The sequence below is a fragment of the Gasterosteus aculeatus genome, chromosome 1 (genome assembly GCF_964276395.1).
Source record: "Gasterosteus aculeatus chromosome 1, fGasAcu3.hap1.1, whole genome shotgun sequence".
Classification (NCBI taxonomy): Eukaryota; Metazoa; Chordata; class Actinopteri; order Perciformes; family Gasterosteidae; genus Gasterosteus; species Gasterosteus aculeatus.
Window position 1 is genome coordinate 15,590,894 of NC_135688.1, and position 13,510 is coordinate 15,604,403.

The following is a 13,510-nucleotide window of genomic DNA, read 5'->3' on the forward strand; positions in this document are numbered from 1 at the left end:
AGAATATTCTCAATTTTCTTTTTTGGACTGTTTTCTGTTTCTGTTTTCATTCCCTGGTGATGAAATATTCAAAAATGGCGTCAAAAACAGCCGACAAATCAAAGAAAAGTTGTGAGGCTTTTGTATGGCAGAATGTTGTAGTTTCAGAAATAACTATTTTTAGTCCATAAGAGCTGTTGGTGTTGAAAGAAAAAAAAGTGATATGAAAAGTGTCTTTGCTCAAGAAGGATCATTTCCATTTTAGTATAATTTGCAACACGACACGTCCTAAGCATTAGGCGCTTGTTGAAATGTTTAAATAATGTGCTGTGCGCCACCCTCGTCATTTCTTATTGCCTTTACACTGAGGTTGTGTTTCCTTTGTGGGATGTTATTATATTACGTTTTTGTAACTGTTACTTTAACTCAGGATTTGATTTTAGCAGGCTAATTAAACAACAAATTACTCCTTTCACCCTTTACAAACGAAGCACATACATTCACATTTCCGGGTCATTCATTAGTCCCCTCGTTCATCATCTGCATATGACCCGACATTCTCAAATCAACCGTCGACAGATTCTGACTGCCCGTTTTTAAACAACTCAAGGCTCGTGTCAGCCGACTATTAGGGAAAGCAGAGCTCACGCACATTGTGGCATTATTCCTCGTCGACCTTTTGTATGGCCTTTCGAGAACATTTAGCCGTTCTTCACTGGACAGCGGAAGAGGCGCAGAGGTTTGGGTAATGCTCTCCCACTAAAAGATGCAGCACATAAATAAGTCAAATCAAGAATCCAGAGATGAGCTACAAGATTGGAAGCCTTGGCTCACCTAAAAATATCAGTGATAATCTATTATTCATGCTCGGTATTCATTTCCCACCCACTGACAGATATGAGCAGCTATGACAGGCGGCTCGGGGCCTCTGATGAGCTTTACAGCCACGGTCTCAGCATCATCCTGATACGCCTGCCCTGGTCACCTGATCATCTCTTTATTGATCCATTAACCGCTTCCTCGTGCTAGTAGACATGTCTGAGTGCTATTTTGGTTGTTTCGCACCACGAAAAAGCTGCAAAGGTGCCACTGAATAAAGCATCTGCCACTGCGTAAAAGGGTCTCGACTCTCCACCACGACACACAATACAGGGGAGTTCATGGATGCTGACTCGAATAGTAAACGGGGACTTTGTGCCCAGAACAATATGGGCAAGGATTGATAGCCGGTTTGTAATAGCGAGGCAGAAGCCATTTGTTTCTTTTACAGGCTTGCGTTTTCTTTCTTTTATTTGCAACTCTTTTATTAGCATTAGGCCTTTATTGTCAGAAAATGTCTTGTTTGTTTTCTCCTCTGTGTGCCTTATCCCTTTTAGCAGGATTATATATTTGGAGAACCAAAAATGGATACTGACATCTCCTCATTGTGCACTCTTCAGTATGCTGTAAAACACAGGCAGGGAAAGAGAGGGCTTATATTTTCATCAGGGTTTACCCTATAATCAAGTCATTTGCATAGGTAATTACGTTTTTGTTGCTTCTGTGGTGACAGTACCATTTATTAGCCATGCCGGCGTGCATTTTAAATTTTTTTCCTCTGAAATATTACCGAGCCATGTAGTTTACACGTCGACAATAGGGGGGGATTTTACCATTTTGTGACATCTTCATGCATTGTGACTGCTCTGCGTCTTTTACAGTAATTATTTTTGACATTTTTTTCTCACCAAAGATGGTTCATTTTCTTCAGCCACACTCCCACCTCTGCTGAAACTATTAGCTGTAAGAATCATTGGTGTTATCCCCTAAAAACAGCATTCTTTATCCATCCACTCGGCTAGAAGAGTTAGATAACTGGAATGTTTAGCTGCTGAAGCATCATTGGGATGATCTGTTCAGGACGGCTTGTTTGAAGGGTGCAGCTTCATCGTGTCAAAAAGAGAGTCATGCGTTTTTTAGCGTCATGCATTAACACACGTTCCATGACATCAATGGCAAATTCCACCTTGAGATCTGAGTAGACTAAGTGTTGTTATCCATAATACTTTCCCCTTAAATAAAAACCCAGATAAACTAGAGCTGACTTCTTGCTGCGTTCATTTTTCACAACATGTCCTAACTCGCCCTCTGTGGATGATTTATGATTAACTGGAGGTTGGAGATATTGGGAAGGTCCCGTTTGCCTTTGTGAATCCTCTTGGACGAGTTTCTGCGCCAAATGTTTCACGCATCCTTTCTTTCTCTTTCTTTCTCTTCTATTTGATGTCAATATTCAAATCATTTGCCTTGACAGCGAGGAATCATCTCCCCATGTGGCTCACAGAGGCAGAAAGGAGATAGTTCCACTTTTTCAGCTCCGCCTGAAGGAAAAGGTGCAAGATTGCCTCCTCAAACAAGACTCTAAAATAAACTGTTGGCATGAATGATTAATCGTGCACGGCTAGGCCTGTGCAGCGCCACCTTTTGGGGGGAATTGTATGTGAATAGAATTAAAGCAAGATCTTTGGCTACGGGCTCAAGGACTCAGAACAGTGTCTTGCTTGTTTACAGCGCAGTGGTGGACAGCCAAGGTCTTGTGAAGGAGCCCCGGCCTAATTAACATAAAACAGGGTTTCTGGGGACCAGAATTGTGTTGGGTGAACGATCTTGCCTCTGGTAAGGACATGTTGAGGGCAGCTACTAACACACTAGTGTTAATTGTTTCCACTCCGTGGCAGTGTTTAAGACCCAAATGTATTAAAAAATAGCCATGGTCTAATGAAGAAGTGTCAGCGAGGCATTTGTTAGGGGGACGACTTTTTTCGCGAACGACGACAGGAACGATGGCTGAACATGAGTTGAGGCCTTGCTAATGACACGGGCCAGAACGCGACGGGGGGAGACGTGAAACAGCAAGGTCTCAACTCATCAGTTCAGTAAGATTAGGGGCTGAATTTGGATGGCTTCCCAGCATCGATCGGTGGGGACTGATGATCAGATCTAATTTATGCAACTTCTGGAGACCTGGTGTCATTCTGGAAATCTGTCAAGGTCTCGATAACCAGCCAAGCAAGTCTTGCAATCTGCAGTCTTATTATTTTACTCTCTTGAATTCTGTAATGAAAAAGATTAATCTTTTTTTTTTTAATTAGAGCAAAAGAAAAGTAAAGCCTCCTTATCTCATTATTCTGGATGGAAAAACCCTTAGAGACAAGGAGGTGTTAGGTAGTTGTGTTTCTGTTTCTGTTTATTGTGTCCAGTATTTACATCTGGAAACATCCATTTTAAGTGTATTCTTTCATTTTTTCATCTTACAACTTTAAGTGTTAATATTGTAACTACTTTTCTCTCCCGTGCAGCCATGCTTGTGTCATCCGTGGGCAAGTGGTGACATCGGATGGAACGCCGTTGGTTGGCGTCAACATCAGTTTCATCAACAACCCGTCCTATGGTTATACGATTACCCGGCAGGACGGAAGGTAAGGGCTCGCATCCATATATTGACACACACACACACAGCAGGATAAGGGATCTCAAGCAGACACCACCAAACGCTGCCTAAACATTCTGATACTGTGTATATTATCGTCAAATTGCGTTGTTTAGCTGTGGTGAATTGTAATGATGCGAGGGAGAAAAATAACAGAAAACACAGTTTCCACAGCAAACTGTGCCGCGATTGATCTGCTTTGTGCTTTCATTTGGTTCAATTTTGGAGTTCTCGGCTCAATTCCCAGAGAAATCAAACAAAGCCCTTCTGGTACACTCATAAGTTATGCTTCAGTAGCAGCAGGGAGGGGAAATAATCAAATATGCCAATTCAAAGCAGCTCTCTGAGCCCATGAAGCCTAGTGCAGATGGACATTATTTATTTGACGATGGAAGATTTACTGAATTATGTGAGACATTTAAGTTTTGTCTCACTTAATCAAACTTGCAATTAATTTGCTTTGCATCAGTCTCTGCTCTTGTTGTGACTCATTCCATTGGTGCCACGGGGGACAAAATAAAGCTGGTTTGTAATTAGTTGTTTTCAATATATGTCAAAAAAAAAAAAAAACATTTTTTACCGCCACAAAAGTCACCTTTTATCAGTAGACTCATTGTGTAGCTTCTTGATGTCTCGTTACACTATTACTGGACCACCGTGAGAAAATGTTCCAATGAAACAAAGACGCCTCTAAGCCACCTGCTACGGCAGAAAAATAAAGACCAGGCCAGAGATTTAAAAAAAAAAAAAGAAATTGGCTGACATTGTCCCTGGGATGTTGTGTTCTTTGGTGATGTATTTTTTGTCATGTATTTTTTCATCAGATTGCACCCTCTCACATCTCTCCCATCCCTCGGTATCTCTCATAGTAGTCGGTGTCAGTGAGGTGTTGTGGCAAACCGAGCCTCTCTATCACAGCTCAGCATGAATTGGTGTTTGCTCTCCAAGTCCCACTTCCTCCTGACACTTTTATCAGTCACCGGCAGTCTAAAGACCCACGTCTTTGCCGCAGGTGGATCTGGATCATTCTTGCTTCTCCTCATTTTTCAAGTTTTATAAAAAATCTCCCATCTCCACCTCATCATCCTCAGCTTCCTCGCTCATCTCATGTGCTCCCCGTCCCTCCGCGCCGCTCCTCCTCTAATCCCTCACCGCCCTTAAGCTTTTCCTTCCTGGGCCCAACTCTTTCACTTCTGTCCTGTACTTTCCAGGAGCCCAGGTCTCATGTCCTCTCCACAGCGCTGGCTCCCCTCGTCTTCATCCTTTTCCTATCCGTGCATGTCCCATCTTTCTTATGCGTCAGTCTTTTATTTGCTTTGTATATAGCTCTATACTCCTTTCCTCTTCCCAGCGTATATGCAAACAATACTCCCTGTGCCCCTGTAAACATGCCCAGTCTCCTTTAACTCCCCTGCAATCACTGTAAACTGGCTCAGTGCAGCGTGAAATCCAAAATGCACCTGTTCAGCCATTTAGAAATTGGAGAGCTGTCTAAAATCATTTTTATGATGTGTTCTTTATTGTCCATGGGCCTAGGTTTTAAATTACCTTTTCCACTATCTTAAAAAGTTTTCTTCCCGAAACAAAAGAGGTTAGTTTAGTTTCTTTACAGCTGTGTAGCCATTTTCTGTCTGGCTGAGCATTAAGACACCCGCGTTCCCTTTTATGATTTTCTCCGATAATGAGAAGAGCGCTGACGCTGCTCCGGCTAATTATATTATACCGTGCTGGGGATGTGCTCTATAGGAGCCACGGTATAGATAACTGAAATCCAGTTGACACTGGTGACATCATGTACCTTTAATTATATCTAAAAAAAAAGATAATTGCTGTTTTTTTGGTGGTTGATATTTCTTTCCTGTAAAACCTTGTAAATAGAGACACCAATGTACAATTTATCATCAATATTAATATTAATCATTTTTGCAGGTGCGAAACTAATGCCCATGTGATTTTTCTCACTTCAGACATATAAGGCCGTCACCTGTCACTTCACTTCAGTCCACTTGAGTAGATATCATCCTCTTCATTTTAAGTATTGTCTTGATTCCATATACTTCGTATGAGCCATGCGAGGATCACTGGCAGGGTTAACCCTTTGAGGCTGATGCATTCCCGTAGGGCCACAAGGAGCCGAGGCCGCTGAAAGTAGTTTAATATCTTTTGTCACATGGCTTAAGGCTGTTGTCATGATTGATAACAGCCGGCGAATCCCTCCATCGATTGGCCGCGCTGCCTATAGGTATCCGTACCGGAATTGTTTGGCGAGCTCGTGGCCTTAGCCCTGCCAGGACTGTGCAGCGGCTGACGGATCGCGGCGGTACGACTACCAGCCCCCATCCGCTCCACCAGTACGAGTGGACAAGCTCACACCCAGCCAAGGGCAAATAACTAAGAGCAGAACAGACTTTTGTTTATCGCTACGATTTGAATGACGATGCTTCCCGTGGGCCTGTTGGTGACCAGGTGCTGGCTGTCTCTTAGAGATGAGTGCTGCAGTTGTCACCATGCGGCAGTCAACTGAGGTCAGACCAGAGGTAGGGGCTTTTAAATACAACAGTAGATGGGATTGCATTGCAGGGCTTTTAGACTGATGTTCGTGTGGAGAGCCTTCATCTTAGGGATCAATAGAGAAGGGGCGGCTGCCTCCATCTTGCAGCATAGATCTCTCCCCTTCTCTCTCTCGCTCTCCCTTACTCCCTTTCCCTCTCTCTTTCTCGCTGTCACACCCTGGCGTGAATGTGAGCGCAGAAGCATCACACATGTTATGGGTGACACAGTCCTGCCTGAATTTAAAGCAAGCAACTACAGTGTTTCATCCATCAAATATAATCTACAGATTATGACAGTAATTACGATATGTGCTCCAAACGTTGTGATTAATCGCCCTTTTGTATTTTCAGCCTGTGTGTGTGCCTGAAAGATAATGCTAAATAGTGAAACGGCATCCTTTCTTCACCGCCGTCTTTTTATAAAAACATGTAATTTATTTATTACAGTTTAATCTGTTATAACAACACTTAATTATAAATTAGTCATTATATTAACAGTAAATTGTCCCATGGCTTAATCCTCAAAACACAACAGATTACATGCATTGCTAATGAGTATTTTATTAGTGTATTAGTGAAAAAATACATGATTCACTGTGTTGTGAGCCGACCCCCCCTCCCAACCCCCCCCCCCTTTCCTCCTGTAACCTCCCCCCCATGAAATTGTGCACTTCTGTGTTCCAGTTTTGACTTGGTGACCAACGGGGGCATAGCCATAGCCCTGCACTTTGAGCGCGCCCCGTTCATCACCCAGGAGCACACCCTCTGGTTGCCATGGGGCCGCTTCTTCGTCATGGACACCATCGTCATGCGGCACGAGGAGAACGACATCCCCAGCTGCGACCTCAGCAGCTTCACCCGTCCCGGGCCCGTGGTGTCCCCGGCGCCGCTGACCGCTTTCGCCGGCTCCTGCTCCGAAAGGCGCACCGTCGTACCCGAAATCCAGGTGACCGCTCACCCCCCACCCCTCCCTCTTCACTGCCCTGCGGGTTGCGATACACGGGCACATGGGTCTCTCCTCCAAATGAATCAAGTGCCACATCTGGAGGCGACTCTGAAGACCGTTCGTCAAGCACAAATGTATTAGTAACTGTAGTCCGTGGCAGTGCTGTGATTTTATCTCTCGGGTGTAATTGGTCCGTGGAACTCAGGCGATTTACTCTGTGCATTGTACTGCCTCCCTGCAGAGTGATGGTGATTACCTCTCACACAGAAAACAGCCAGGGCATTTTTAATTTCTCCAGGGTTGTGGGCTCCTAGCAGAAGCATACACATAGCACAGTATTTCTGTTGGTATTTAGCTATCTGTCCTCACATGCATGGGATTGTGTGCAGCGGTGAAAGTGTGGCCACTGAATGTGCAGCTGGCATCTCTGTGCCTCCGACTTGAAATGAGTTTTTGGCTTATAGGAGTGAACTTAGCGCGCAGTCCTGTCTATTTATAGCAGCCCCGTCTTTGCTGTCCCTTGAGCTGTAAGACATTGTCCAATTTATACTTGTCCGTATTCTTGGAAATTCTGATCCCTTAACCCGTCGCTGCCGCACTCATAAACACGCGTGAAGAAACGCGTCCTAAACGATGACATTTCCTGCGATAATGTCGTTTTTGCTAGCCGTTCTGTAGAGACAGCTAAGGAGACGTCTTTTAATTATAGCAGAGAGCAAACCAAACCAGTGCGGTCGACCCTTGATCCTGAATATGAATACCATTCAATATAATTGAGTGCTGACCTACTGTTGTATCATTAAAAGGTTACATGTCTGACCTCAATGGAAAAGCCCAAGGCCACAGCAATGCCTCCATCTAAACCAACATTTATTACTCTATATATTATCGGACAGTGCAAGCTTAGCCCGAGGGCACTCTTGTGCTGCCATTGTCATATGGATTGCAGGGAAGACTGTTGTCCTAATGAAGGACTTGCTGTTATTAATTCAATTATGAAAACACTCCCTGAAGTACATAATGAAGAAATCCATCATTGCATTCCCTCTAACGCATGAACGTAATTGTCCTCTAATTGATGTCTTTAATCGTCTCAGGGTTCAATATAATTGTTTTGGGGCGACTATGAAAAATATATAACAAATGGTGCGGTGGCCATTGACCAAAGGGATGACAAATTGATAATGTGTGTGAAATAAAGGACATGCACAGGCGTGGCATTAATCCTTAGGAAAATAGATTTCTAAGCACCTTGGAATTCTAAATTCCTGTCAGCTAGCTCAGGGATTTATGTTGTCTTTCTTTCCTTCATAAGCTTTCTTTTTCCGTCCGTATAGGCTCTGCAGGAGGAAGTGCCCATACCAGGGACGGACATGAAGCTGGGCTATTTAAGCAGCAGGACCCCAGGTTACAAGTCGATACTCAGGGTGACCCTCACCCACTCCACAATCCCTTTCAACTTGATGAAGGTTCACCTCATGGTGGCTGTGGAAGGCCGGCTGTTCAGAAAGTGGTTTCCTGCAGTCCCAAACCTCTCGTATGACTTTGTGTGGGACAAAGCTGATGTCTACAGCCAGAAGGTCTATGGATTATCTGAAGCGTTTGGTAGGTGATCACTATTTGGTTATTGCCTGTAATGTTATATATTCTAGGACGCATGTGCCTAACGAACGCTTCATGTATCTTTCCCTAGTATCTGTTGGTTTTGAGTACGAGTCTTGTCCCGACTTTATTCTATGGGAGAAGAGGACAGCTGTTCTTCAGGGCCACGAAACCACAGCCTCCAAACTGGGAGGATGGAGTATCGACAAGCACCACGCTTTAAATATCCAGAGCGGTGAGTCAACAACTGATCCCTTGTGAGATGCCTATCCTCAGCCAATCGTTCATTCATCCACTTAATCAAAAAGTGATTTCATGCGGAAAAATCGCAATTTTAACGCATTATTTATTGCATTGCAGTCGCAGGTAAATACATTTGAGTGTCAGTGCATCTAGGTTTTATGGGAATTTAGCTACTACTTTAAATTAATCATGGAAATTGCAAATGCAAAAAAAATCTTTAATTTAATATACATTGAATCCTCTTTTTGTTTCATGATATGAAATCCGATTAGGACTAAGCAACAACAGATTTTCGTTAGTCATTTTGTGGTGGGAGACCTCAGTTTGCCGCTCCTTATTCTAAACTTTAACACTGCAGATAAGTACCCCCATGTCCACCGAGCGCCTCAGATGATGCGTTTAGTGTAACACTGAGTTGTCCTCCCCGTCTTTGGAGTTTTTTTCAATTCAGCACTCATGTATCCTCAGATACATCTGACTTTTTTATTGCTGCTGTCCATTTTTAGGCGAGAGGGTCAATTTTCCCATTGCCGGCAAATTACTCCCGGGAGGGAGAAGTAGGGCTGAAGAGAAAAAAAAACAGGACAGCACCTGTCAATGGCCAAGTTTTACAGTGTGTTTGTGTCTGGAAAGGCTCATCAGCGGTGATGAGGCATACTTATAGGAAAAGTGCTCGGGAAGGTGGCACTTTGATCCGTCACACTAAACGTGACAGTCTTGACGTTTAGAGTCTGAATGTGCTGTCCAGGGGAGGGAGGGGGGCTAACCCCCTCACCCTCCCCCTCCCCAAATACAACCAACCCAGTTGGCACCTCTATGTCCCGTTCATGCCCAGCATTTTTAGACTCAATCCGTTATTTAATTGCTGTTGGTCTGCTGCTCCCAGCAGCAGCAGCCCCTAATATTAAATCAAGTCCCTGGAAGGAGATGCTTGGCTGATCCTTTCTGATGCACCAAATGTTGTGCTGCTCAAAGAGCTCAGGTCACCAAGTACCATCGGAAGCAGAAAAACTCCGGCAGACACACAGATGCTGAATTTCAAATATGATTACATCGATCGGGCAGCAAGAACATCTTTACATTAACATATTTGATCGTGTTCCAAGAGTAGATTGGCAACACTAATGGAAACATAGTGTGTGCATGTGTGTGTATCGGGGGGGTTGCATGCCTGAATGCCTGCACATGGACTGTACTCATTCGGCTCTACTTTTATTCATGCACAAAGCCGGTGGAGTCATGAAGGTAGGCGTTGTGCCATTTTTAATCAGGGCAAGTCTTTCGAACGTGTGCCTGTGTGGTAATTTTCTAGCTCCAAGAGATTCCACTTGTGCCAAGAGCTTTTTGCTCCTCATTTTGGCGTGAAATTGTGCCTGTGTTTCCATCCGCAAAGACCACCTCTTATTGCAAACATGGGCACACGGAGCAATTTCCCTGGCTTCAGTTGGCGGAGGTGCACACACAGACCTATTCAAAATAACGATTCTTGTGTGTGCGCGCTTGTGTGTGTGTGTGTGTTGACTTTCACTCTCTTTTAAAGTTTTTATCCAATATATTTATATACTTTAAAGTTCTCACAAGTAACGTGTTAGCAAGCAGTTGTCCCATTACAAGACTCCAACATCACGTTTTAATCCTTTGGCTCGACATTTGGTATCTGCACTGCCCGTTATAACACACACACGCACACACACACACACATCAAGCGGCATGGGTGTCTGAATTCATTAAATCTTCTGACAAGGAATATGCAAACCAATTTGTATAGCCCCTAATGCATCTCGATGCACCAGGCAGGAATACTGTTCTCTACAGATTCCGGTGTCTGTGCAGATGTGTGCAGCTGGCAGCATACAGACATAGTCTCAGTCTTTAGCTTTGCCACATCAATGCAGCAACATGTTTTCATTTTATTAGTAAAAAAGAAATGTTCCTCTAATCAAATCAAATGTATCTTGTGAACATGATTAGTTGGGAAGGGTTTCCCTATCTGAAGAGGAAAAGGACAGTAGGTGTTGTATGCTGTATGTAATTTGTTATTTGTGATATTGGGTTTCTTCGTTTCTTGTGAAAAACTGGTCCGGAAGCACTTCCTGTTGTTTGAGAAAACATAGCTGCTTTGAAATAGTATAAAAGCAAATTGACCGCCAGTTGTTGAGGTCCACCTCTGGATACCAAAATTGTAAAACATTGAAATAAAAAGTTGGTCACCAGCGTTTTCAGTTGCTCCACGAGCCCGCGCTTATATTTCTGCCCACATCCAATTCCAGGGAAATGGAGCCCCATTAAACCCTCCTAAACCTGGACCTGTTGAAGGTGTTTTCAACTCATTGTCTTTCCTGTGCCCTTATCAGGTATTCTTCACATGGGCAACGGGGAGAACGTCTTTATCTCCCAGCAGCCCCCTGTAATCGGCAGCGTGATGGGGAACGGGCGCAGGCGCAGCATCTCCTGCCCCAGCTGTAATGGCCTTGCTGACGGAAACAAGCTGCTGGCCCCCGTGGCTCTGGCGTGCGGCTCAGACGGAAGTCTGTATGTGGGCGACTTCAACTATGTGAGGAGGATTTTCACCACGGGGAACGTCACCAGCGTCCTGGAGCTCAGGTAACAGAGGAGTAGCCCTTCTCACATTTGCTCAGGACCACGCGCTCGGAAATGCGCTTGCACACGGGTCGTAAAGCACTGAGGTCGATTGAGATAGACGGAGAAGCCCTAAGGCCCAGGATTGATGGTCCTGCCTCTCTCATCCACCTGTAACAGCTGCAGTTGGCCCTGATAGGGGCTGAAGACGATGTAATGGGGTCTTAACAGAAGACCGTTGCAGGAAAAGATTAATTTCTTTGTTCTGTTATCGTCAGCAAAGACGGTGGTTTGAGTTGATACGGAATTCATTTGTCATGATTCTCTTTTAAATAATTCTGTCCACTAACAGAACTTTTTTTCTTCTCTTCTATCTTTGAACAATTAACATTTTATCTCTTTTCTCTTCCTCTCTTTTTTTTCGGCTGCTCTTGGCAAACAGAAATAAAGACTTCAGGCATAGGTAAGCCAAACAGTGTTTGTTCAAATTAATATACAAGAGGGCACGGTCCACATACTTGAGGTTAAAGTACACCTTTCGTGCCCATTTCAAACGTGCACTTTTGAGAAGCTCAAAAACTGTTTTAAATTATGACTGTGTGTGATTTTAATTTTCAAGCTGTAGATTTAGTGGTTTACCGGCGGTTTATGAGCTTACTGAATCTCTGGATTCAGCGGCTTGCTCACAACAGTGTTTTGCATTTGTACGTGCTACTTATTGTTCGCTCAGTAGAGGCCGTACGTTTCCTCAGGACTGACAATGAGGGTCAAAAAACGATGTCCAATATTTGTACATAAGCTAGTTTTACGCTTTTGTCCCTTTAGTTTGAATTGTTGTAGAATCGCCATCTGTCAAGTTGTCAATGAATCAAGTGTGCATTTCAGAGTGGGATTTAAAACACCCATTGCATTGCCAGCGTCCACATTGCTACATGAAATAAAACCGCACGACTGGAAAGTTGTATAACGCTTTAATCTATGGATCTAGGTGGTAAAGGCAAAAAGATGGCAACTCAGTGTAGATCTCATCAGTGGTTTAAAAAACAAAGGCCTTCTTTTGCTTGGCAGGTGTCTCGGGCAAAGGGCTATCAATTGATTTCCTATCAAAGGGTCCTGACCACAGCTGAGGAACATTTTGGTCAAACTGAGGATCAAAAGTCAAAGGGCTTCTATTTTCAAGAACAGCCACATTAACAAAATGCTCAGATGTTCGTTATTGCTTTTTCCGTCTCTCTGCGTCTACCTTTCACCTCACGTCTTTGTCCACTAACAAGACGCTCACATAAACTCACTTAAAACCGTCCTGTGCAGTGTTTGCTTGAGCAAACCTAAAGAAACGTCAAAGCTCTGTCCCTTCGCTCTTGTTACTCCTACCAGACTTCCATATTAAAACAAAGATTTATTTTGCAAAAACCCAGCATGTGTGCGGAAGAAATGGATGGCTGCCTCCTGTTCATGTGTGAGCCAGCGGTAGAACTGGGAGGTGGGCGATCTCTCCGCAATGTTCATTGACCCCCTACTAAGGATGTCCCCGTCCACTCCAACCACACTCCCTACGTTGCAGCGCCAGCATGCAGCAAAATCCAATTATCTTCTACAAACTAGATGTTGTCAGTGAATATAGATGGAATATGTGGCCAAGGCTCAAGGTCAGGGAATAACGCCTTATAGTTTCAAACACTACGGGGGAACCAACACTGTTATACATGCAACCGGGAGCTGATAAGGTATCAGCCTATTGCACATGGCCGATAGAATGCAAAGTAGGAACTATTTATTGAAGCTTGATATTGACCTACTCCGAGACCAGTGTTTTTGTTTTTTTTCCTAAGCCAGCCAGTTGTACCTGGAATCTTCTGTAGACCAGGATATCAGTCAACTTGGTCTGTGGGCTCATTGTGACATGCGTGCCTGAGGTTTGCTGCATTGTCCTGTCATCACTGATTCACTGAAGGTCAATTGTCATTTAAATGTGCGTATACCAGAGTTGACAATCCCACAGAGCCACTGGTCTTTCTTTCTTGCTGTATTATAAAAATATAAGCTTTGGCCCTGTCATGCTGACCATAAGCCCTTAAAGAACCCTCAAGGTTGTAGTTGAAATTCCATCTTAATCCTCTTTGAATGACACCCTGCTGA

General features: G+C 43.9%; 1 protein-coding gene across 13 annotated transcripts in view; it reads left to right on the forward strand.

The window, feature by feature from the left end:
- tenm4 (teneurin transmembrane protein 4) overlaps nucleotides 1-13,510 on the forward strand; it is a 132,912-nt gene that overhangs the window by 90,867 nt on the left and 28,535 nt on the right. For 9 of the 13 annotated variants that reach the window (XM_078103875.1, XM_078103856.1, XM_078103866.1 and 6 more), the window contains 6 exons: nucleotides 3,318-3,437; nucleotides 6,685-6,946; nucleotides 8,284-8,551; nucleotides 8,640-8,783; nucleotides 11,146-11,395; nucleotides 11,814-11,834. In XM_078103875.1, coding sequence (XP_077960001.1) covers nucleotides 3,318-3,437; nucleotides 6,685-6,946; nucleotides 8,284-8,551; nucleotides 8,640-8,783; nucleotides 11,146-11,395; nucleotides 11,814-11,834 — 1,065 coding nt within the window. The remainder of the gene's footprint in view (nucleotides 1-3,317; nucleotides 3,438-6,684; nucleotides 6,947-8,283; nucleotides 8,552-8,639; nucleotides 8,784-11,145; nucleotides 11,396-11,813; nucleotides 11,835-13,510) is intronic. The other 4 variants (XM_078103818.1, XM_078103823.1, XM_078103838.1 and 1 more) reach the window with 1 other exon arrangement.